This window comes from Mytilus edulis, chromosome 5, assembly GCF_963676685.1.
Source record: "Mytilus edulis chromosome 5, xbMytEdul2.2, whole genome shotgun sequence".
NCBI lineage: Eukaryota > Metazoa > Mollusca > Bivalvia > Mytilida > Mytilidae > Mytilus > Mytilus edulis.
In genome coordinates, this window is record NC_092348.1 from 95,633,446 (window position 1) to 95,658,999 (window position 25,554).

Consider the following 25,554-nt stretch of genomic DNA (forward strand, 5'->3'; position numbering starts at 1 on the left):
GTTAAATTATTGTAGATTTATTAAATGTAGCCAAAAGTATTCTCATATAAAGATTGATCAAATTACTTTTTTAAAGTTACAATCAATGTCTAAAAATGGTATAATTTAGTAGAAAATAAATATAAAAGTTGAAACTATAAATATTTTAGATAGATTTAAGTGATCTTTTAAAATTACAATCAATGTCTGCAAATGGTATAATTTAGTAGAAAATAAATATAAAAGTTGAAACTATAAATATTTTAGATAGATTTAAGTGATCTTTTAAAATTACAATCAATGTCTGCAAATGGTATAATTTAGTAGAAAATAAATATAAAAGTTGAAATTATAAATATTTTAGATAGATTTAAGTGATCTTCTTTTTCAGTACTTTCTATAAATAAAATTCTAAGACTGTTTATGATGCACTAGATTACTTGTCTGGAATATATCTTATAACGTGGATGGGTGCTTATCTTATAACGTGGATGGGTGCTTATCTTATACCGTGGATGGGTGCTTATCTTATACCGTGGATGGGTGCTTATCTTATACCATGGATGGGTGCTTATATCACTGTTGTAATGTGGATACCGTGGATGGGTGCTTATATCACTGTTGTAATGTGGATACCATGGATGGGTGCTTATATCACTGTTGTAATGTGGATACCGTGGATGGGTGCTTATATCACTGTTGTAATGTGGATATGTGGATGGGTGCTTATATCACTGTTGTAATGTGGATACGTGGATGGGTGCTTATATCACTGTTGTAATGTGGATACCGTGGATGGGTGCTTATATCACTGTTGTAATGTGGATACCGTGGATGGGTGCTTATATCACTGTTGTAATGTGGATACGCGGATGGGTGCTTATATCACTGTTGTAATGTGGATACCTGGATGGGTGCTTATATCACTGTTGTAATGTGGATACCGTGGATGGGTGCTTATATCACTGTTGTAATGTGGATACCGTGGATGGGTGCTTATATCACTGTTGTAATGTGGATACCGTGGATGGGTGCTTATATCACTGTTGTAATGTGGATACGTGGATGGGTGCTTATATCACTGTTGTAATGTGGATACGTGGATGGGTGCTTATATCACTGTTGTAATGTGGATACCGTGGATGGGTGCTTATATCACTGTTGTAATGTGGATACTTGGATGGGTGCTTATATCACTGTTGTAATGTGGATACGTGGATGGGTGCTTATATCACTGTTGTAATGTGGATACCGTGGATGGGTGCTTATATCACTGTTGTAATGTGGATACCGTGGATGGGTGCTTATATCACTGTTGTAATGTGGATACCGTGGATGGGTGCTTATATCACTGTTGTAATGTGGATACCGTGGATGGGTGCTTATATCACTGTTGTAATGTGGATACCGTGGATGGGTGCTTATATCACTGTTGTAATGTGGATACGTGGATGGGTGCTTATATCACTGTTGTAATGTGGATACCGTGGATGGGTGTTTATATCACTGTTGTAATGTGGATACCGTGGATGGGTGCTTATATCACTGTTGTAATGTGGATACCGTGGATGGGTGCTTATATCACTGTTGTAATGTGGATACCGTGGATGGGTGCTTATATCACTGTTGTAATGTGGATATGTGGATGGGTTGTAATGTGGATACTGTGGATGGGTGCTTATATCACTGTTGTAATGTGGATACTGTGGATGGGTGCTTATATCACTGTTGTAATGTGGATACCGTGGATGGGTGCTTATATCACTGTTGTAATGTGGATACGTGGATGGGTGCTTATATCACTGTTGTAATGTGGATACCGTGGATGGGTGCTTATATCACTGTTGTAATGTGGATACCATGGATGGGTGCTTATATCACTGTTGTAATGTGGATACGTGGATGGGTGCTTATATCACTTTTGTAATGTGGATACCGTGGATGGGTGCTTATATCACTGTTGTAATGTGGATACCGTGGATGGGTGCTTATATCACTGTTGTAATGTGGATACCATGGATGGGTGCTTATATCACTGTTGTAATGTGGATACCGTGGATGGGTGCTTATATAAAATTGAAAATGGAAATGGGGAATGTGTCAAAGAGACAACAACCCGACCAAATAAAAAACAACAGCAGAGGGTCACCAACAGGTCTTCAATGTAGCGAGAAATTCCCGCACCCGGAGGCGTCCTTCAGCTGGCCCCTAAACAAATATATACTAGTCCAGTGATAATGAACGCCATACTAATTTCCAAATTGTACACAAGAAACTAAAATTAAAATAATACAAGACTAACAAAGGCCAGAGGCTCCTGACTTGGGACAGGCGCAAAAATGCGGCGGGGTTAAACATGTTTGTGAGATCTCAACCCTCCCCCTATACCTCTAACCAATGTAGTAAAGTAAACGCATAACAATACGCACATTAAAATTCAGTTCAAGAGAAATCCGAGTCTGATGTCAGAAGATGTAACCAAAGAAAATAAACAAAATGACAATAATACATAAATAACAACAGACTACTAGCAGTTAACTGACATGCCAGCTCCAGACTTCAATTAAACTGACTGAAAGATTATGATTTCATCATATGAACATCAGGCACAATCCTTCCCGTTAGGGGTTTAGTATCATACCATCATAACATATATGAGAAGAACATAACCCGTGTCATGCCAACAACTGTTTTTAGAATAAATGTGTTTAGTTCCGATGCAAAGACCTTATCAGTGACTCAATATTAACGCCAAAATATGCAATCTTTAATGACTTGACAACAGTATCGTAATTATATCCCTTCTTAATAAGTCTATTCAAAGGTTTTGTAAGTTTCGGAGGTGAATACTGACACCTTTGTGCTTTATAAAGAATATTACCATAAAAAATTGGATGTGAAATACCTGAACGTATTAGAAGTCTGCATGTTGAGCTATATTTACGAATGATGTTTTTATACCGATGATAAAATTTAGTAAATGTTTTAACTAGTTTGTGATATCGAAAACCCTGGTGTAATAATTTTTCAGTAATACATAAATTTCTCTCGTTAAAATCTAAAACATTGTTACATACACGAGCGAATCGTACAAGTTGAGATATATAAACACCGTAAGATGGTGACAAGGGAACGTCACCATCTAAAAACGGATAATTAACGATAGGAAATGAAAAATCATCCCTTTTATCATAAATTTTAGTATTCAGCTTTCCATTCGTGATATAGATATCAAGATCGAGAAAAGGGCAGTGGTCATTTTGTTAGTATTAGCTTTAGTTAAAGTAAGTTCAACAGGATAAATTTCATTAATATACATACTGAAGTTGTCATTATTGAGAGCCAAAATATCATCCAAATATCTAAAAGTATTATTAAATTTGTTTATCAGATGTTGTTTCGATGGGTCTTTGCTTATTTTTGTCATAAATTGTAACTCATAACAATACAAAAACAGGTCCGCAATAAGTGGTGCACAGTTAGTCCCCATTGGAATTCCGATAACCTGACGATATACGGAATCCCCAAAGCGAACAAAAATGTTATCTAGTAAAAATTCAAGGGCATATATAGTATCAAAGCATGTCCAATTAATATAGTTTTTTTGTTTATTGCTACTAAAAAATGACCTAAAAGAGTTTGAACATATATATTCACATTCTGATTTTTTGAATGCCCATTTAATTAGGTGTGTGAATTTTTTCTTAATGAGAATGTGAGGCAATGTGGTATACAGGGTAGAAAAATCAAAACTTTGAACAGATTCAAAATCACCAATATAAGCATGCAATTTATCAAGTACTTCCAACGAGTTCTTGACACTCCAAAAGTAATTTATTCCACTATTTTCGAAGGCCTTATTTGAACAATTTATTATTAGGTTTTTAATTGTATATCACTGTTGTAATGTGGATACCATGGATGGGTGCTTATATCACTGTTGTAATGTGGATAAATATTTCCTTCAGTTTATTATTTGGATGGATGTTTTCTCTCACTTCTAACTTGTGAATGGGTGTTTTTCTTTCTCTATTATTTTTTCAATGAGTGTTTTTCTCCCTTTTATATTGTGGACAGGTGTCTTAAATTATTTTTATACCTTTTGCCTTTGAATGGGTGATTTCTTTCTCTTTGATATTGTGGTTTTGAGTTTAATCCCTTTCCTATTGTGGATGGGTGTTATTTTCCAGTCCAATTATATGGTAATTGTTTGAGGCTAGAAAGTTTCTTATGTATGAGTATAGTGCTCATGAACATTTCTATACAACTTCTAATCAATTTTAGTCATTAAATTGTTTACTGTATTTTTTAATTGCCTTGAAGTTACGTGCATTAGATATTTCCAATTTCATATAAATACGGTCAATGAACTTCAACCATTGTAAAACATTTTTTATGAAACAATCTTATTTGAATTTTTACAAAGTTTAAAAAAAACGTATACATATATATGTAATGTTTTGAATAAATCCCAAATATTTCACCAGTTTTCACAAATATAAAAATAAAATCAAGCTGTCTTGAACCTTACATATCCTTTATTCCTCTACAATAAATTAGAAATGAAAGCCCTAAAGATGTTAGCTGAAGCTACTAGGGAATACCATTTGATAAACACTGGGAGGGGGGGATTTTTCTTTCATTGATTATACATTTTCACGTGTTTCTATGCATGCCTAATTATTTTTTTTTGCAGCTTTGCTGCACAGTGCATGATATTCTTATCACAGCCATCCTGCTCCCCTGCTAAAATCAAATGTTCAATCCCTTAAATAGTTTCTAAATAAACCAGACAAATAAATGTAACCTACCTCATGTCTAGGCCTATTACAACTCAGATATTTTATTGAATATAAGTTGTGAAAATAGTGCATCTGTTACAACATCAGACCAATGAAACTTTTACTATAACATTAGGTCATGTAAACAATTATTGACTAACGGGAAATTGGAATTTTGTGACAACTGGTAGACCAACAAATGAAGTGGGGAGAGTAACTATAAATATGTGCTCATATGCATATGTAGTATGATTACCAGCATTATATGGCCATGAACACCTTCATTCTTTAGTCAATTCAGAGCTGTCGTACAAGAATTGTCACATCTAAATAATGTTTTTTAATATCAGTACATAGGGCTACAATAACAACCTGTTACATATGAGCTGTTGTCCTTGAAAGATATAATGTAAATTACAGAATATAAAGATTTAATGTGATTTCTGGTGAACACACATGCTGTAAGTTAACCTTCAGAAAGGGAGATAATTAGATTTCTGGTGAACACACATGCTGTAAGTTAACCTTCAAAAAGGGAGATAATTAGATTTCTGGTGAACACACATGCTGTAAGTTAACCTTCAGAAAGGGAAATGAAGACTGCATTTAAATAAATGACAATTAAAACAGGGTTACTTGTGCAGACTTCATACCTTTTCCCATTTGGAACTTATTATAAAAAAGAAGATGAGGTATGATTGTCAATGAGACAACTTTCCACAAGAGACCAAATGACACAGAAATTAACAACTATAGGTCTTCAGCAATGAGCATAATCAGCTATAAAGGGGCCGGAAATACTAATGTCAAACTAACAGGCTTATCAAAGTACATAAAAATGACTTTTGTACAGACGGACAAGGGTAAAAATTAATGCCCCCTCTGCTACGGCTTGGGCATTTTTTTCATATCAAATAAATGAAATTTATCTTAAAACCATGAAGCATCGTAAATTTGTTAACCATTTCAAATGTATAATATGCACATGAAAAAATACATCTAACTATCAACTTATTATAAGTGAACATAAGTGATTTTTAAAGATAAAATGAAGGAAGTGGACTAGGGAAGACAAAGTTAGCCTATTGACAAGAGAAAATTATAAGACTAATTTCAAATCAGATATGCAATGAAAACATTTCATAGAGTATCGGAGAAATTCAGGTATATATAACAGAAACCCCCCACAGCATTAAATTGCATCATCAACTTATAAAATATGTTTTTAGCAGACTCAATCATTTAAGATAAACATATGCTAAATTACACAATTCTCAAAGCTATATATACAATCCTGAACAGATTTTTACTTAAGACTCAGGATATTTGCTAACTTCATCAGTATTTTTTCCAATATTTAAGATCATTTCAATGTAAACAGTATAGTGGTATACTGTATAATGTATAAAACATTTTGATAAACATCAATAAAGTAAGCATGAAGAAAGTATAGCATATAATTGACAATCAGATGTGACGCCTTTACATTCTATTTACATCAAAACTAATCTACTTTTATTTTCAGATATTAATAATGCACCACAGCAGCCATATAAAAATATTTATAATGGTTTTATTGTTATTAATATTACAATATAACAGGCAGTTAGATCAGAGGAAGATCTGACTCTCGGGAGATAAAATTGAAGCAGCCAATCAAGATATTCCAATATCAGAACGGCAGACCTACATTTGCCCAAATTTGAATTTTGATAGACATAAGGATTGCACAATGAGTTTATCCACCTTGGTTTGCATGATCAAATGGTATTTATGAAATTTATCTAAGATTTCACCTGCTTTATAATCATAAAAAAGCATAGTTGGGACCATACAGAACTTGTATTTTCAATATATTATCAATGAAGTCTTTATTCATTTATACAAGTATATAAAAAATAAAATACAGAATGTATTTTGTGGCAGTATTCTTTATTTTGTTGAGTCAATTTGTTATTTTCTGATTTACGTTTATCACTTTCAAGATTGTAAAAACAAATGTGGTATGATTGCCTATGAGACAACTCCATAAGAGACCAAATGACACAGAAATTAACAGCTATAGGTAACCATACAGCCTTCAAGAATGAGCAAAAGGGATACCGCATAGTCAGATATAAAAGGCCCCAAAATCACAAATGTAAAACAATTCGAGCGAGAAAACAAACAGCCTAATGTGTTCATTTCTTCCTGTAAACAAATTGAAAACCTTTTTCATACAAATGTAGGATAAAGGAGTAGGTCCTCTAAGGACTCATTTTGGCCTCAAATTTCAGTTTCATCTGACGAAAGATTTTGACCACTTTTTAAACACTTAAGTGTCTATTTCACTTGATTCAATTAGTTTATGTGAAAGATTTTAACTGATTAAGTCATTAAAAACGATCCAATTGAAACTCAAATATGAAAAATCTCTCAAATATGCCAAAAAACGTCACTTTTCAGATTGTTTTTGTCAAAAATGAAAGTGTTCCGTGTTCATCCACAACCTTTATATATGTTATGTATTATCATAAAATACAACTTACATTGCAATATTAAGGATGAACACGAATGTGGCCACTTTCGTTTTACACGGAAACCGTCTAAAATTTAAGTAAAATGATAGAATTTTGAAGATTTCAGTAATTTAGCACGACTAAATGGTGCTACAACCCGATATATGTGCATTGTATTGTCAAAGTTTACATTTTAACAATTTTGTAAAACTGTTATATTTTTGGGCCAAAAAGGGGCCTTACCGGACCTTCTCCTTTGTGCAAATGTAATGCATCTTATTTCAATTGAACACTCAATAATGGTATTCTTAACCTTGGACTTAAAACTTTTTGTTTAAATAACACTTAAGTCTTGCAAGTCAGTGTGATACAATACAACTTAAAACTTTTTGTTTAAATAACACTTAAGTCTTGCAAGTCAGTGAGATACAATACAACTTAAAACTTTTTGTTTAAATAACACTTAAGTCTTGCAAGTCAGTGAGATACAATACAACTTAAAACTTTTTGTTTAAATAACACTTAAGTCTTGCAAGTCAGTGAGATACAATACAACTTAAAACTTTTTGTTTAAATAACACTTAAGTCTTGCAAGTCAGTGTGATACAATACAACTTAAAACTTTTTGTTTAAATAACACTTAAGTCTTGCAAGTCAGTGTGATACAATACAACTTAAAACTTTTTGTTTAAATAACACTTAAGTCTTGCAAGTCAGTGAGATACAATACAACTTAAAACTTTTTGTTTAAATAACACTTAAGTCTTGCAAGTCAGTGAGATACAATACAACTTAAAACTTTTTGTTTAAATAACACTTAAGTCTTGCAAGTCAGTGAGATACAATACAACTTAAAACTTTTTGTTTAAATAACACTTAAGTCTTGCAAGTCAGTGAGATACAATACAACTTAAAACTTTTTGTTTAAATAACACTTAAGTCTTGCAAGTCAGTGAGATACAATACAACTTAAAACTTTTTGTTTAAATAACACTTAAGTCTTGCAAGTCAGTGTGATACAATACAACTTAAAACTTTTTGTTTAAATAACACTTAAGTCTTGCAAGTCAGTGAGATACAATACAACTTAAAACTTTTTGTTTAAATAACACTTAAGTCTTGCAAGTCAGTGAGATACAATACAACTTAAAACTTTTTGTTTAAATAACACTTAAGTCTTGCAAGTCAGTGTGATACAATGCAACTTAAAACTTTTTGTTTAAATAACACTTAGTCTTGCAAGTCAGTGTGATACAATACAACTTAAAACTTTTTGTTTAAATAACACTTAAGTCTTGCAAGTCAGTGAGATACAATACAACTTAAAACTTTTTGTTTAAATAACACTTAAGTCTTGCAAGTCAGTGAGATACAATACAACTTAAAACTTTTTGTTTAAATAACACTTAAGTCTTGCAAGTCAGTGTGATACAATACAACTTAAAACTTTTTGTTTAAATAACACTTAAGTCTTGCAAGTCAGTGTGATACAATACAACTTAAAACTTTTTGTTTAAATAACACTTAAGTCTTGCAAGTCAGTGTGATACAATACAACTTAAAACTTTTTGTTTAAATAACACTTAAGTCTTGCAAGTCAGTGAGATACAATACAACTTAAAACTTTTTGTTTAAATAACACTTAAGTCTTGCAAGTCAGTGTGATACAATACAACTTAAAACTTTTTGTTTAAATAACACTTAAGTCTTGCAAGTCAGTGAGATACAATACAACTTAAAACTTTTTGTTTAAATAACACTTAAGTCTTGCAAGTCAGTGAGATACAATACAACTTAAAACTTTTTGTTTAAATAACACTTAAGTCTTGCAAGTCAGTGAGATACAATACAACTTAAAACTTTTTGTTTAAATAACACTTAAGTCTTGCAAGTCAGTGAGATACAATACAACTTAAAACTTTTTGTTTAAATAACACTTAAGTCTTGCAAGTCAGTGTGATACAATACAACTTAAAACTTTTTGTTTAAATAACACTTAAGTCTTGCAAGTCAGTGAGATACAATACAACTTAAAACTTTTTGTTTAAATAACACTTAAGTCTTGCAAGTCAGTGAGATACAATACAACTTAAAACTTTTTGTTTAAATAACACTTAAGTCTTGCAAGTCAGTGTGATACAATACAACTTAAAACTTTTTGTTTAAATAACACTTAGTCTTGCAAGTCAGTGTGATACAATACAACTTAAAACTTTTTGTTTAAATAACACTTAAGTCTTGCAAGTCAGTGAGATACAATACAACTTAAAACTTTTTGTTTAAATAACACTTAAGTCTTGCAAGTCAGTGTGATACAATACAACTTAAAACTTTTTGTTTAAATAACACTTAAGTCTTGCAAGTCAGTGTGATACAATACAACTTAAAACTTTTTGTTTAAATAACACTTAAGTCTTGCAAGTCAGTGTGATACAATACAACTTAAAACTTTTTGTTTAAATAACACTTAAGTCTTGCAAGTCAGTGAGATACAATACAACTTAAAACTTTTTGTTTAAATAACACTTAAGTCTTGCAAGTCAGTGTGATACAATACAACTTAAAACTTTTTGTTTAAATAACACTTAAGTCTTGCAAGTCAGTGAGATACAATACAACTTAAAACTTTTTGTTTAAATAACACTTAAGTCTTGCAAGTCAGTGAGATACAATACAACTTAAAACTTTTTGTTTAAATAACACTTAAGTCTTGCAAGTCAGTGAGATACAATACAACTTAAAACTTTTTGTTTAAATAACACTTAAGTCTTGCAAGTCAGTGAGATACAATACAACTTAAAACTTTTTGTTTAAATAACACTTAAGTCTTGCAAGTCAGTGAGATACAATACAACTTAAAACTTTTTGTTTAAATAACACTTAAGTCTTGCAAGTCAGTGAGATACAATACAACTTAAAACTTTTTGTTTAAATAACACTTAAGTCTTGCAAGTCAGTGAGATACAATACAACTTAAAACTTTTTGTTTAAATAACACTTAAGTCTTGCAAGTCAGTGAGATACAATACAACTTAAAACTTTTTGTTTAAATAACACTTAAGTCTTGCAAGTCAGTGAGATACAATACAACTTAAAACTTTTTGTTTAAATAACACTTAAGTCTTGCAAGTCAGTGAGATACAATACAACTTAAAACTTTTTGTTTAAATAACACTTAAGTCTTGCAAGTCAGTGAGATACAATACAACTTAAAACTTTTTGTTTAAATAACACTTAAGTCTTGCAAGTCAGTGAGATACAATACAACTTAAAACTTTTTGTTTAAATAACACTTAAGTCTTGCAAGTCAGTGAGATACAATACAACTTAAAACTTTTTGTTTAAATAACACTTAAGTCTTGCAAGTCAGTGTGATACAATACAACTTAAAACTTTTTGTTTAAATAACACTTAAGTCTTGCAAGTCAGTGTGATACAATACAACTTAAAACTTTTTGTTTAAATAACACTTAAGTCTTGCAAGTCAGTGAGATACAATACAACTTAAAACTTTTTGTTTAAATAACACTTAAGTCTTGCAAGTCAGTGAGATACAATACAACTTAAAACTTTTTGTTTAAATAACACTTAAGTCTTGCAAGTCAGTGTGATACAATACAACTTAAAACTTTTTGTTTAAATAACACTTAAGTCTTGCAAGTCAGTGTGATACAATACAACTTAAAACTTTTTGTTTAAATAACACTTAAGTCTTGCAAGTCAGTGAGATACAATACAACTTAAAACTTTTTGTTTAAATAACACTTAAGTCTTGCAAGTCAGTGAGATACAATACAACTTAAAACTTTTTGTTTAAATAACACTTAAGTCTTGCAAGTCAGTGAGATACAATACAACTTAAAACTTTTTGTTTAAATAACACTTAAGTCTTGCAAGTCAGTGAGATACAATACAACTTAAAACTTTTTGTTTAAATAACACTTAAGTCTTGCAAGTCAGTGTGATACAATACAACTTAAAACTTTTTGTTTAAATAACACTTAAGTCTTGCAAGTCAGTGAGATACAATACAACTTAAAACTTTTTGTTTAAATAACACTTAAGTCTTGCAAGTCAGTGAGATACAATACAACTTAAAACTTTTTGTTTAAATAACACTTAAGTCTTGCAAGTCAGTGAGATACAATACAACTTAAAACTTTTTGTTTAAATAACACTTAAGTCTTGCAAGTCAGTGAGATTTAAGTCTTGCAAGTCAGTGTGATACAATACAACTTAAAACTTTTTGTTTAAATAACACTTAAGTCTTGCAAGTCAGTGTGATACAATACAACTTAAAACTTTTTGTTTAAATAACACTTAAGTCTTGCAAGTCAGTGTGATACAATACAACTTAAAACTTTTTGTTTAAATAACACTTAAGTCTTGCAAGTCAGTGAGATACAATACAACTTAAAACTTTTTGTTTAAATAACACTTAAGTCTTGCAAGTCAGTGTGATACAATACAACTTAAAACTTTTTGTTTAAATAACACTTAAGTCTTGCAAGTCAGTGTGATACAATACAACTTAAAACTTTTTGTTTAAATAACACTTAAGTCTTGCAAGTCAGTGTGATACAATACAACTTAAAACTTTTTGTTTAAATAACACTTAAGTCTTGCAAGTCAGTGTGATACAATACAACTTAAAACTTTTTGTTTAAATAACACTTAAGTCTTGCAAGTCAGTGTGATACAATACAACTTAAAACTTTTTGTTTAAATAACACTTAGTCTTGCAAGTCAGTGTGATACAATACAACTTAAAACTTTTTGTTTAAATAACACTTAAGTCTTGCAAGTCAGTGTGATACAATACAACTTAAAACTTTTTGTTTAAATAACACTTAGTCTTGCAAGTCCGTGAGATACAATACAACTTAAAACTTTTTGTTTAAATAACACTTAAGTCTTGCAAGTCAGTGTGATACAATACAACTTAAAACTTGTGATTATGAAAATTTATTACCTCATTAATTGAGTTTATTAGGAGGGATAATAATAAAATAAATAGAAATACTCCAGAGACCAAAGAAAAAGATCAAAATCAATATCAGAAAATATAGAGGAATAGAATACAGTATTATTATTATTTTCAAATGTTTTAACAATTGCTGAAATATGTATTTCAGTGCTTTTCATTGTTTGCTGTCTCCAATATTTGTTTTGTTATAAATCTGGCCGATAATATTTTTATTTGAATTGTTCCACACTTTGTCATGTAAGGGCCTTTTAAAGCTTTCTATGAGGTATGGGTTTTGGTCACTGATGAATACATTGCCCTATGCTTACATCTATCCATGTCCTTATTTGAACTCTGGTCAATAGTTGTCTCATTGGCAATCATACCACATATTCTTATTTTAATATTCAAGCAGGAAGTAATATGAAATAAAAAAGGCAAATGCCTTGTACCAAAATAAGCTTTTATTACCACCTTTAACTGGTTAAGACGTGAGGAAACAGTGGGTTCCATTGACTAAGATTTATTTGTAAGTAGACTGTTGAACCTTAAAGCCAGCATACACCTACAGAAGAAGTAGATGATTATTGATAAGACGGAACGTGAAAAGAACCATCCTTATTCCTTTAAGTGAAATGATTCAATCAACTGTTTATGGTGATGGCTCTGACAATAGGAGGTTTTGTGCCAATAACAGAGGAAAACATTGTTAATTACTGTGACAATCACAGCCTGCGATGATTATAACGAGAAAATAAGTTTCATCAGGTCATTCAAAAGGCTGGTTATTATTAATCAATGGTTACTCAGACGTCTAACTGACCGTGTAAACCGTCTTTATCTGTGTGGTAATCGTGAAGGACAATCAATTATCCAAATGTCAATCTTGTTAATCTTCGGTGAAAGGTACAAACGACAAGCTATGCGACAAGCAACGCGGGACTTTAGAGACCACTTTGTTTTCATGAATAATTAATAAACTTCTTCTAAAAAACAATTTTCTTTACGTCCACATATATTTTTACTGGAGGCTATGGGATTTACAGAGAATTACAAGCACAGTTATGTCTACTACCACGACATTTTATAATTCATAAAAGTGTGATCATTATCAAGTATAAACATTTTCTTATAATTAAAATAATTTCTCTTTGAAACTTTAGCCCATGTGACGTCAAATTTTAAAGAAAGCAGCACTTTAAATCAAATCTTTATGATACTTAAGTTCCTGGGATGTGAATTTTTGTCAAGTTAATTAAATAAAACCAGCAAATATAAAACTAAAACTATGTTCCGTAAATTATTTTGCGTTGAAAATTACATGTTCCTGATCACCAACAGTATGAAGTTTGCCATGATGATTTATCTTAAGACCCATCAATCTCGTCAATAAAGTATGTTTTCAAGTGAGTCCTGATTTAATTAACTTTACCAAACATGGATCAAGTGTTTAAATGATTAAATTAAATCCTAAATTCACCATAGAATAAACACATAACAAGTATTAGATAATAGCTTTGGGTTTTGTTGGGATTTAGAATGAACTTTGATTTATCTGTTACTGTGACGTAGCATAATAGTGCAGCGATACTTATAGTCTCTATAAAATAATCTGATTGATTGATAATAACTTGTTGAACATCCAGTGGCAAATATTTCAGGATCATCTGATTAAAGAATGATGAGAATATGTAGACAAATTGCAAAACACAAAATTGATAACCATTTCAAACAGAGGTGACCAATTTTTTTACATCCTATATTTGATTTGGTTGGGTTCAAAGTGACAAAATGAAAAGTGCTGTTTTGAAGCAGCGAGTTGAACATTCCAATTGTTATTAGTAAGATTTCATAAGAAAAACTGTCAAAGCATTGTTATTGACACCTTTTTAAATAGTTTTTCCTTTGAATTGGAAAGGGGGCATAATATGACCATTTACCCATCCCTTATCTGCACATATCAAACTATGCCATGCTATTGTCTCCATTGATTTTATAGATATAATGTCAAGTGTCAACATATTTTTCACAATTGTCTCGGACAGATTTTTTCATGCCAAGCCACATTACTAAAACTCTTTTCTCAATTAAAAAAATAACGTCTTTGGCCTTTAATTAAAACTGTCATTTCCCATTAATTATTTATATCTATAGAATATACTGCTCTTCAAAGATCAATCTAAAATAGATTTTTAAATTTGCTCTTAGCATTGCGGACAGAATTCCTTTCCTTATGGATTTTTGATAGACTTACACAATGGACTGTCAGTAGAAGATTTAAACATTCCTCCTACACACCATCACAACCTTAAGTCACAGACAGCACCAAAATTATACTTAAAACTAATTGATACAAATTATCTCTCGCTTCTTACTTTCAGACAGATTTCAAATTATTTCTAGTTTCTGATTTTTAGACAGAATTCAAATTATTTCCTAAATTCTGAAATTCAAATTATTGCTCAATGCATTTAGAAATTAAATCGTTTCTGTCTTTCAATAGACAACTTTCGAGTTCGATGCATTTCCATCAAAAACTCTGGTTTCAGTGAACGTCATTTGTGCGTTTAGGGGCGTCGTCACTTCCATTCCAATGTTGAGCGAGTGGTTGAAAAACTATAATTCTATATTGTACGAATTATTCGGCAAGTTGAATTCTCAAAATTGACAATCAGCACTGCTGTCATCAGGGAATAGTCATTAAGTACCTACAGAACAACCATTATTTCTAGTTTATCCTGCACAATGACGATCACTAAGACGCTTGATGAACGTAAATAGTGCAGTGATCTCTATCTGGTAAATGACGTCAAAACGGCACGCATAATTGACGAGTTTTTGCCGGTGACGGATGAACTCGAAAGTGGTCTATTGATTGATTGGTGTTTAAAGCCATTTTCAACACTTTTGTGTTATTTTGTGGTGGTCAGTTTTTATTGATGGATGAAGTGGAAGTGCCCAGAGAGAACTTCCAGCCTTCATCTGTTTTTTCAAAGAACTTATAAAATTAAATCTGTATAAAATTTAAATGTTGATTTGGATTTACAATTAAAAGTGTCATTTTCATTAATTATTTATATTTGCCATAGATTCTACTGCTGGTAGAACAATTGTAAATAGATTTTTAAATTTGCTCCTAACAACAAAATGGCTTTATTATAGATTTACTGTTTCTATCAATTAAAAACATACAAAAGGCATAAATGAAATATCAGTTTGTGTATCTCCTAATTACCTACATAAATTTTCAAATATTTGTTTCATCTTATCCTTTTAACCTGAGACCATTTCTTCATGTATTAGACACAGTTTCAACATATGGAGTTTTGTCTCATATTTATACATGTAACCTGTGAACTTTTGTCTCCTGAGCTTTATGTCATAAAACTTGACTCAGTACTCAGAGTAAAAAATTTGAACTTGAAACATCAAATGTAGTAATTTGATTGGTTGATTTCTGAGTCTAAGTACAGTAAAAGGTTTTCAAATTTGTATGACTGCAAGGCCTGAGTATCAATGTGTTTACAGATTATTAATACCTATAAACTTTTAGTGCCACAATCATCATTGTGACATATGAACATTCTGAAAAGGTATCTGAACTATCCTTGACCTTACAAATTCTGTTTTCTTCACCATTCAACAAAATCCTGCAAATCTACATTCAAGACTTAAATGCTGACAATAGTGATTGTTTTATAAGACAAATCATCTAGCCTCCTGCAGGGAACATTTGTCAGACTCTACTAATCCCTAAAACACATTACTGGGCACCACTTTGAGTCTGTTTAAATACGCCAGATAAAGGTTAAATCCTAGTCTGATGATATTTTAATGGCCAGGGTATTAATTAACTTCCATTGTTGTAAGTGAAAATAAATTGAAATTTTCTGACTGAACTGTTTTTAATCGGAATCGGTAAATATGATATTATATAATCAATTAATTATATTTCTCTTTATAACCTGATACTTCCAGACATCAAAATGAGGTAAATATTGAAAAATCATCGCAAATTTTATTTAACATTAGAATTGTCAATAATTTTACCTGTTCACTGTAAATTATTCTCTGAATTGTACATGTAAATCATTTGATATAATCAGCAAAAAATGCATTTTACTTTGCATTTAGTGCCCGATTAGAATCTGACATTCTTAATTTGGGTATTCACACATAATTTACATAAAATCAGACTTGTAAATTATAGCCATTAAATAGAAAAAAATAAAATGTCAACAATCAACTGGTGACCTTCATATCCATTGAGATTGTATCATGGTTACAATACCATAGACCAGGAACCTGTCTAAACGATAGAGATATGGACAAAGAATACCATCATGTCCATTATAGGGAGGTGATCTTTACACAGTGGTAATTTTTTATTTGGCATGCCTTGATATTTGGTGTATCTGGGTGGCATGGTATAACTCAAACCTTTGATGAACCTGGGTGGCATATTATGTCTCAAACATTTGATGAACATTGGTGGCTTACTATAACTCAAACACATTTGCCGTATCTGGGTGGCATGGTATGACTCAAACATTTGATGGATCTGGGTGGCATATTATTTCTCTAACATTTGATGTATGTGGGTGGCATAGTATGACTCAAACATTTGATGAACCTGGGTGGCATATTATGTCTCAAACATTTGATGAACATTGGTGGCTTACTATAACTCAAACACATTTGCCGTATCTGGGTGGCATGGTTTGACTCAAACATTTGATGGATCTGGGTGGCATATTATTTCTCTAACATTTGATGTATGTGGGTGGCATAGTATGACTCAAACATTTGATGAACCTGGGTGGCATATTATGTCTCAAACATTTGATGAACCTGGGTGGCATATTATGTCTCAAACATTTGATGAACATTGGTGGCTTACTATAACTCAAACACATTTGCCGTATCTGGGTGGCATGGTTTGACTCAAACATTTGATGGATCTGGGTGGCATATTATTTCTCTAACATTTGATGTATGTGGGTGGCATAGTATGACTCAAACATTTGATGAACCTGGGTGGCATATTATGTCTCAAACATTTGATGAACCTGGTTGGCATATTATGTCTCAAACATTTGATGAACATTGGTGGCTTACTATAACTCAAACACATTTGCCGTATCTGGGTGGCATGGTTTGACTCAAACATTTGATGGATCTGGGTGGCATATTATTTCTCTAACATTTGATGTATGTAGGTGGCATAGTATGACTCAAACATTTGATGGATCTGGTTGGCATGGTATGCTTCTAAAGTTTTATGTACCTGGGTGGCATGGTATGCCAAATAATTGCTATTTCTTGGGGGCATGGCATGCCTCAAACAATTGCAATTTCTTAGTGGCATGGTTTACCTCAAACATTTGATGTATCTTGGTGGTATTGTATAACTTTATATTATGAAGTTATAATATTCTGTCCTCTATAAACAGGTGGTCTTTGTTTGCAGATGTTATCTATTTTTTCAGGAAAAAAATCATCAAAAAAACCCTGTCTTCTATGAATAATATCAATCAATTGTTCACAATAAACAGGTGCCTGTTAACAAAAAGCACTCAATGCACTTTACCAAGCAATTTTTAGTTTTACTCAAATAGGTAGGTATTTCTTGTAAAATAATATAGCTTCTAGAAAATTCACTCTATATACAAAACCAGGATTAACAGTTGACTACATTTAATTACCTTATAATACAGTAATGAATTATTCATTGGACGGAAGATAATTTACATCGGTAGAATTCCGATGAAGAGTTTTATTGTGTTAAATAGCTAATTACGTACTGAGGTATTGTGATCTGTCTCCAGGGATGGACAAACGGTGGCATATTAACCAATTACAATAGTAGAAATATCGATCGCAGAGACTTACTCAAATATACGACTGCTAAACATTATATTAAATAAGAAAAAATATAATTTTGTTTAATTGGCATGAAATCCCAATAGATAAAATTTGAAATTTGAAATGTAAAAATATCTTCTTTATTCCTATATTTACAATGGATCTTTGCTTTCAGTCTAAACAAGTATTTCCAAATGTATGTCAAAGTAATAGATCACTACAATGAGAAAGAACAAATGTGATACTCTGTAGGTTATATCAGACTTCACAGTAAACATTGTTGATGTGGTTCATAAGTGTTTCTTGTTTCTCAAATTTTTTATATAGATTAGACCATTGGTTGTTCCCGTTTGAATGGTTTTACACAAGTTATTTTTTGAGGCCCTTTATAGCTTGCTGTGTGGTGTGAGCCAAGGCTCCATGTTGAAGACTGTACTTTGGCCTACAATGATTTACTTTTATAAATTGTGACTTGGATGGAGAGTTGTCTCATTGGCACTCATACCACATCTTCTTATATCTATTTGTTTTCCTATCTATTTACCTATATAAGTCAATTGACTGACACAAATTAGTAGCACGTTAACTGTTGTAGGTCTATAACTGGAAAAATGAAATTTATATCAAACCAGAATAGTTTCTCAATTATACGATACTCGGTCCAGAAATCCACAAGAAAGTCAAACTCTAAATCATATAAAATTCTAAATATAGCTTGCAACGGGAAACACTGATCATAAAAGACAATTATCTTCATAAAAAATGATACTCCTGCTGTTATGTTAACATTCTACAGGTCTGTAAGACTGAGATTTTATTATTAGTCCTATTATTAGGTTTTATTACAAATATTGTTAGGTCAAAGTTTCTTAACAGTCAATCACCTGATTCTACTTTTGATTTTGAAATAATATTAAAAAATGTAAAAAATTGTACCAGATACTTAGGCAGCAACCATTTGATTTTCTGGGGGGGGCTATGGTTTTTTTTGGAAAAAAAAGTTTGTTTCCAGGTTTTGGTGAAAAAAATAATTTGTTTTGGACCCTGAGAAAAAAAAATTGTTTGTTTCACCCTCAGCTGCCACTATATGTAATGCTAAAATTGAAAGAAAAAAATTGTTTTCGGTTTGTCGCTAAAAAAATAGATTGTTCTTCGCCGAAGGCGAAAAAAAAGTTTGCACAGAAAAAAAAACCATAGCCCCCCCCAGAAAATCAAATGGTTGCTGCCTTATAATGATGTTTTAGGCCAAAATTGGTTTAATATTGTTATGTTTGGTTTCATTTCATTCAGTAGTTCTCTTAAAGAAGACATTTGTATGTATTTCCCAAAGGGTCTTATGTTAAACTAAGTCCCACGCTGGCGGCCATCTTAGAAGATGGATCGGCTACAAAGAAACAACACTTGGTCAGCACCTAATAAGGAACATTCATGCCATGTTTGGTTTCATTTCATTCAGTGGTTCTCTAAAAAAAGACATTTGTATGTATTTCCCATAGGGTCCTATGTTAAACAAAGTCCCATGCTGGCGGCCATCTTAAAAGATGGATCGGTTACAAAGTAACAACACTTGGTCAGCACCTCATAAGGAACATCATGCCATGTTTGGTTTAATTCCATTGAGTGGTTCTCTAGAAGAAGTTCAAAATGTAAAAAGTTAACGCTGACGACGACAACGGACTACGAAGGACGCGAAGTAATGAGAAAAGCTCACTTGGCCCTTCGGGCCAGGTGAGCTAAAAATAGCATTGAAATGAACAATAAAAATGACAAAGAATACATCATGATGAGATGACAGTTTGAAAGCTCTACCAAATATCAAATGACAACACAGATAAGCTAATCCTTTCTGATATTTGATTAGAAATGATAAGCTAAGCAAAGAAGTTAAAAATATTGCCAAATAAATCAATCTTTTATCTTGACTAAAAACACCTACTATTAGTTCAAAAGCATCTCTATAAAAAGTGGATAAATTCCTATATTTAAAATTTTACAAATAATTTGTTATCAGTAATTCAGCTAAATAAACACACGTATCATGTCTTTTGGAACTTCAATTCCCATAAAACTACATAATATGTTCAAAAATAACTTTAAAAACTTTAACAATCAGATTTCTGACATCCTACATATTAAAAAGACAGGATTTTTTTTATCGATTTCATTTATCTATCACTATAAAGTCTCTAAACAAACAATGGCCCACTAATTAAAATTTTGAAAGTATTTATGGAAATTTATTTACGTCATTTCTGAAAAAGAAATGTTTACTATGGTATGTTTTTCTAACATTGTAACACTTAAATAAAATGACTAAAATGGAATACTATATATCTGGCATCTTTATGCATGTTTAATTTTCTGCTATTTTTGCAGTGGGTTATTGGGACAATTAAACTGCAATTATAGAAATGAATCTGCCTTTTTAATTGCTTTAGAATAACGTATAACAAACATTAATAGTAAAAAGATAAGTTACGTTGCTTTCATTGGTGCTTGGGAATTTGTATTATTTTCAACAAAAACCTGGCCTATTTTTATACTATAAAATTGAGAATGGAAATGGGGAATGTGCCAAAGAGACAACAACCCGACCATAGAAAAAAACAACAGCAGAAGGTCACCAACAGGTCTTCAATGCAGCGAGAAATTCCTGCACCCGGAGGCGTCCCTCAACTGGCCCCCAAACAAACATAAGCCTGAAACAGGAGCCTGTTTTATACATATTAAAGTACAAGCTTGATACAAGCTTAGATAAACTAGAGCTTGAGTGGAAAAAACTGCCTTAAACCTAAGGGTAAAAGACTTACAAGTCCAATAACCTGTGAACAACTGACTAAAATATTTTCTAAATTGAAAAAGAACTTTTTTCAATGGATTGAGATATTTCATAAGAAATTCATTATATTTGATCAAAGCATTCTATTGTTTTTGTATAAAAATGCAGGAAATTTAAAAGGAAACCTGAACATGGCAATGACCATTTAGATTTAAAAAATAATCATTATTTATTTGGCATTTCTGATGAAATCTATATATATCACTCCAATCTAACAATGTTACATCTCTTTATTCAAGGAGTCAGACTGAGAAAACATAGAAAGGAGGATTTCCATTCAAAAATTTCATTCTAAATTTTTTCTTTTTTCAATTCTAATTCCATTATCTTACTGATGTCTCCTTCGAACAACTGTCATTGATGTTTTCTAAAAGTTCAAATATTTTGAAGAGAACAAAAGTTCCGAAGGCTTCTTTTTAAAGATCTGAATAAATGCCACAGAACAGAAAACTCATTTTCAATTATTTTCAAAATATATTCATTTGTATCTTTTCTAATTAAGAACTTTTTATTTTAATTTTTAATATTGTCTATGAATGATTTGGAAAGTACAATAAACCTTAATTGGAATTTTAATTATTAATACCAGAAAATTAAATGTGGTGTCATATTTACATAATTACAAAATATCCATTTAAATTCAGAAAACACTGGAAAATGTTAAGAATTTTTATAAATGAGCATATTTCTAACACCAGAGTTTTATAACTGGTAAAACTATAAATTTTAAATATTAATCACGTTGTGTCTATTTAATTGCAAATGACAAAATATTATTGATATAGCACCGTGACAAAATAAAACATGTACATTTGTTTTCTAATGTTCAATTCAAATAAAGCTGTTAATGTGGAAATTAGAAGTGAATTACTTTCAGTAACTAATACCTTGGGAAATAAAAATAACTTTAAATGACAATATTTACCAAGGCAACACCATCCATCAAGATAAATTGACAAATGCTATAATACATCAGATTTTTAAGACCAAAAAAAAGCAAAAATCAGTGTTTTTTTTTCTATTTTATGTTCATGATGATTTAGATATTGTTAAAAATAGCATTTTTTCCCCATCAGGAAAAACAAACATAGCATCAATCGTAAATATTGTCGGAAAACTAACATAGCATTATTTTGTATATATGTGTCAGTTATTAAATGTAATAAAGTGATATCTGGTAGAGGGTAACACATCCATTACTGACCAATGACCACTGTATACCAGATCCTCCTCGTAAAACTACACAATCAATGATGACAAATCTATCTGCATATTTCATTGGGATTAAAATTTAAAAACTGTCTACTTTTCGTCTAAGCATTTCTACACATGTGGTGAAAAAAACTCGGTCAAAAACTCAAATTTGAAAACAATTTTACTACTAATGATGTTTAGGTTGATTGACAAGGATAGGACCTGAAAAACATTCATCTCATTGGACTATATTGTGTGTACTAACAAAAATCTGGTAGAGAAGATTGATTGATAGATTGATGTTTAACAGTACTTTCAACACTAATGTGCTATTTCGTGGCAGTCAGTTTTTATATTGTCGAAGCAAGCCTGAGACACCGGAAAGAACCACTGAACATCAGTTGGAAAACTTACAAATATTAAAGTCAAGTGCTCCTGCCCCATGATTCAAACTCACAATGTCAGTGTTGACAGGCTATTCATTCAGTAGTTTGAATACTTAGACCACTTGGCCACCTAGAGATAAAGGCTGAAATAAAGCTAACCAGCCAGTGGCTATATAAATGGCATTGCACTTTTTTTAATCTTCATCTCCAAATGACATTGAAACAAACGACAATAGGCATTATCTTACCTCGTTGTTTCTTTTTCTGACGGTGTTTCACAGCTACTGGCAACGCTGGAATCTTCTGATTCTAAAGAATTAAAACTTTTACAATTGGCCTCCCTCAACTTGCGTTCTTCCCACTGAGCACGCCCCTCATCAGCAGCCCGCCTTTTTAGTTCTACTAGTCGTTTCTTTTCTTGTTCAATAAGAGTACTGCCTGAAAACATCATTGTGATATCAAACAAACATCATTGTGATATCAAACAAACTTAAATCAAGGAAATAAAGAATTGGGAAAAAAATTAAAAACAAATATCAAAGAAGCATTATCTGGAAAAATATATACATGTTCCGATATGCATAAATACATTTTCCAACTAACCGATTTAACCAGTATAAACTTTCTGTCTGTTACTAAATAGTTATTTTACTCTCATTTCAAAATTCATGTCAAATAGGTATCTGTATGCTTTTCTATAAAAGAGTAGGTCCAGTAATCGGAGCGTTTGTAATGAGTAAATCAGTTAAAATCTTTCACATAAACTAATTGAATCATTTGAAATAGACACTTTTAGAGTTCAAAAAGTGTCCAAAAATCTTTTGTCAGATGAACCTGAAATTGAGGCCAAAATCGGCCCTTACCAGACCTACTCCTTTTAAAAGTATTTTCGTTAATGATCTGAGGGAAAGAACAAATCTAATGTAATTTTGAAGAGTTAAAAAACTTGTAAAAAACAAAGAAACATAATTAGTTAAGCTATTCATACATCAATCTTATGAAGGCAGAGAATAACATCTCAGTGTACTAGTCCAGACTTAAATTATTTGATGCTAAACGGAAATAGGACCAGCTTCAGTTTGTCATTAACCGCTGATGAAGGTGTCAAAAACGACTGATATATAGGGTTGCATGATTAAATAGAAGCCTTTGTCTACAAATATTAATTAATGTCTTGTATGATGAAATATCAATTTAAGTCATAGTAGTGTTGTAAAAGGTTACGATGAAGATGTTATTTGAATAAAAGGAGTTGTGGGGATTTTGTCAATAGAACAGTTAATCTTCAGAATAAAAATCCAGAGGACATCTGAAGGTCATCGTATAGTCTTTAACAGCAGACAAGTGTTATAGGTCAAACTAAATTGACCTGAGTCCAGAAAAGTTTTGAATCAATTCAACATAGACTATTAAAGATCAATAACCTTTTTAAAATGTCCAATATCAATTTAATTGTTAATAGTATGCAAATAGTGTTCTGTGTAAATGTATGTAAAGTAATCAGTGAAAAACAATGGGTAACATTTAAAGTGGATTCCTTTTAACATTTTCCAAATTGATAAAAAAAACAATTTACATCAGAATCTGTAGAATTTGTGCGAAGGACAGATTTATCATAGATATTTTTGAACAACATCAATAAGTCCATTACGTAAGTCAGTACAAATTATCAAAGTCTTTCCTATTATCATAAAAATTACATATCGTAAATAAATCGGTAAATGGCGATAAATCAATTCTCTCATCCTTAGATCATATTTCTTTCGTTAATAATCTAAATGCGTAATAACTTATTTCTAAATCAAAGGATTTTAAGCTCAGATTGCATTGAAGGAGATTAAAAATATCTTATGTAATATTTCAAATGCTTCAAAATAAATGCTTTGTTAAAAGTAGTATGGCGGAGATACTACATCACTACATAATCAGGAAGGTAGGCTCTGCTAATGAAGAGTATTAATCAATAGACAATTATTTAATTGATCAGCTGTGGGTGTACTCTATTAGTAGTCACTTCCTCCATTTCTAACACCACAGAATACATTCAGGAAGTGCCATTCTATTATGATTATAACATTTAAATTGGTACTATTGTTAAATAAGTGCACTAAATGCTATTTGAACTATGAAAATTAGAAGGATTTTTCTTTTTATCAGATTCATAGAAACTATAAATCATAACACCCCTTTTAACTATCAATGTATCCTCTAACCAAACTCCTACCAACTTTTTAAAACCCACTTTAATCCTGGTCTTCTATTTATTTTTATAATATATCACAATCAAAGGAGTAGGTCCGGTAAGGACCGATTTTGGCCTCAAATTTCAGGTTCATCTGACGAAAGATTTTGACCACTTTTTAAACACTTAAGTGTCTATTTGAACTAATTAGTTTATGTGAAAGATTTGAACAGATTTAGTCATTAAAAACGATCCGATTAAAGCTCAAATATGAAAAATTTACCTAATATGCCGAAAAATGTCACTTTTCAGATGGTTTTTGGTAAAAATGAAAGTGGCCGCATCCGTGTTCATCCTCAACCTTTATATATGTTATGTATTATCATAAAATACAACTTACATTTCAATATTAAGGATGAACACGAATGCGGCCACTTTCGTTTTACACAAAAAACATCTAAAATTTAACTAAAATGCTAGAATTATGAGGATTTCAGTAATTTAGCATGACTTAATGGTGCTAGTACCGGATATATGTGCATTGTATTGTCAAAAACAGCCCATATTTACGTAGCAGAGGCATTCTACTGTCCAATAAATAACTAAAGGTTTACATTTTAACAATTTTGTAAAACTGTTATATTTTGGGGCCAAAAAGGGGTCTTACTGAACCAACTCCTTTAATATTTAAACTATTGTATTGTCTCATGCACATTCCTCTTTACATATCCATCTATTTTAATGCTTAAATCTTTTAATATCTATATAAAGTGAAGTTTTTCTATGCACATGCTCAATTTCCTTTAAAATTACGTAAAATGAAAAGCCAAAAGAAAACCAATTACATTAAAGTGCTTTTCAATG

General features: G+C 31.3%; 1 protein-coding gene across 13 annotated transcripts in view; it reads right to left on the minus strand.

Annotated features, from left to right (window-relative positions):
• Window positions 1-25,554, minus strand: part of LOC139524889 (uncharacterized) — a 130,916-nt gene that overhangs the window by 31,953 nt on the left and 73,409 nt on the right. For 10 of the 13 annotated variants that reach the window (XM_071320037.1, XM_071320034.1, XM_071320035.1 and 7 more), the window contains one exon: window positions 22,757-22,946. In XM_071320037.1, coding sequence (XP_071176138.1) covers window positions 22,757-22,946 — 190 coding nt within the window. The remainder of the gene's footprint in view (window positions 1-22,756; window positions 22,947-25,554) is intronic. The other 3 variants (XM_071320036.1, XM_071320032.1, XM_071320043.1) reach the window with 1 other exon arrangement.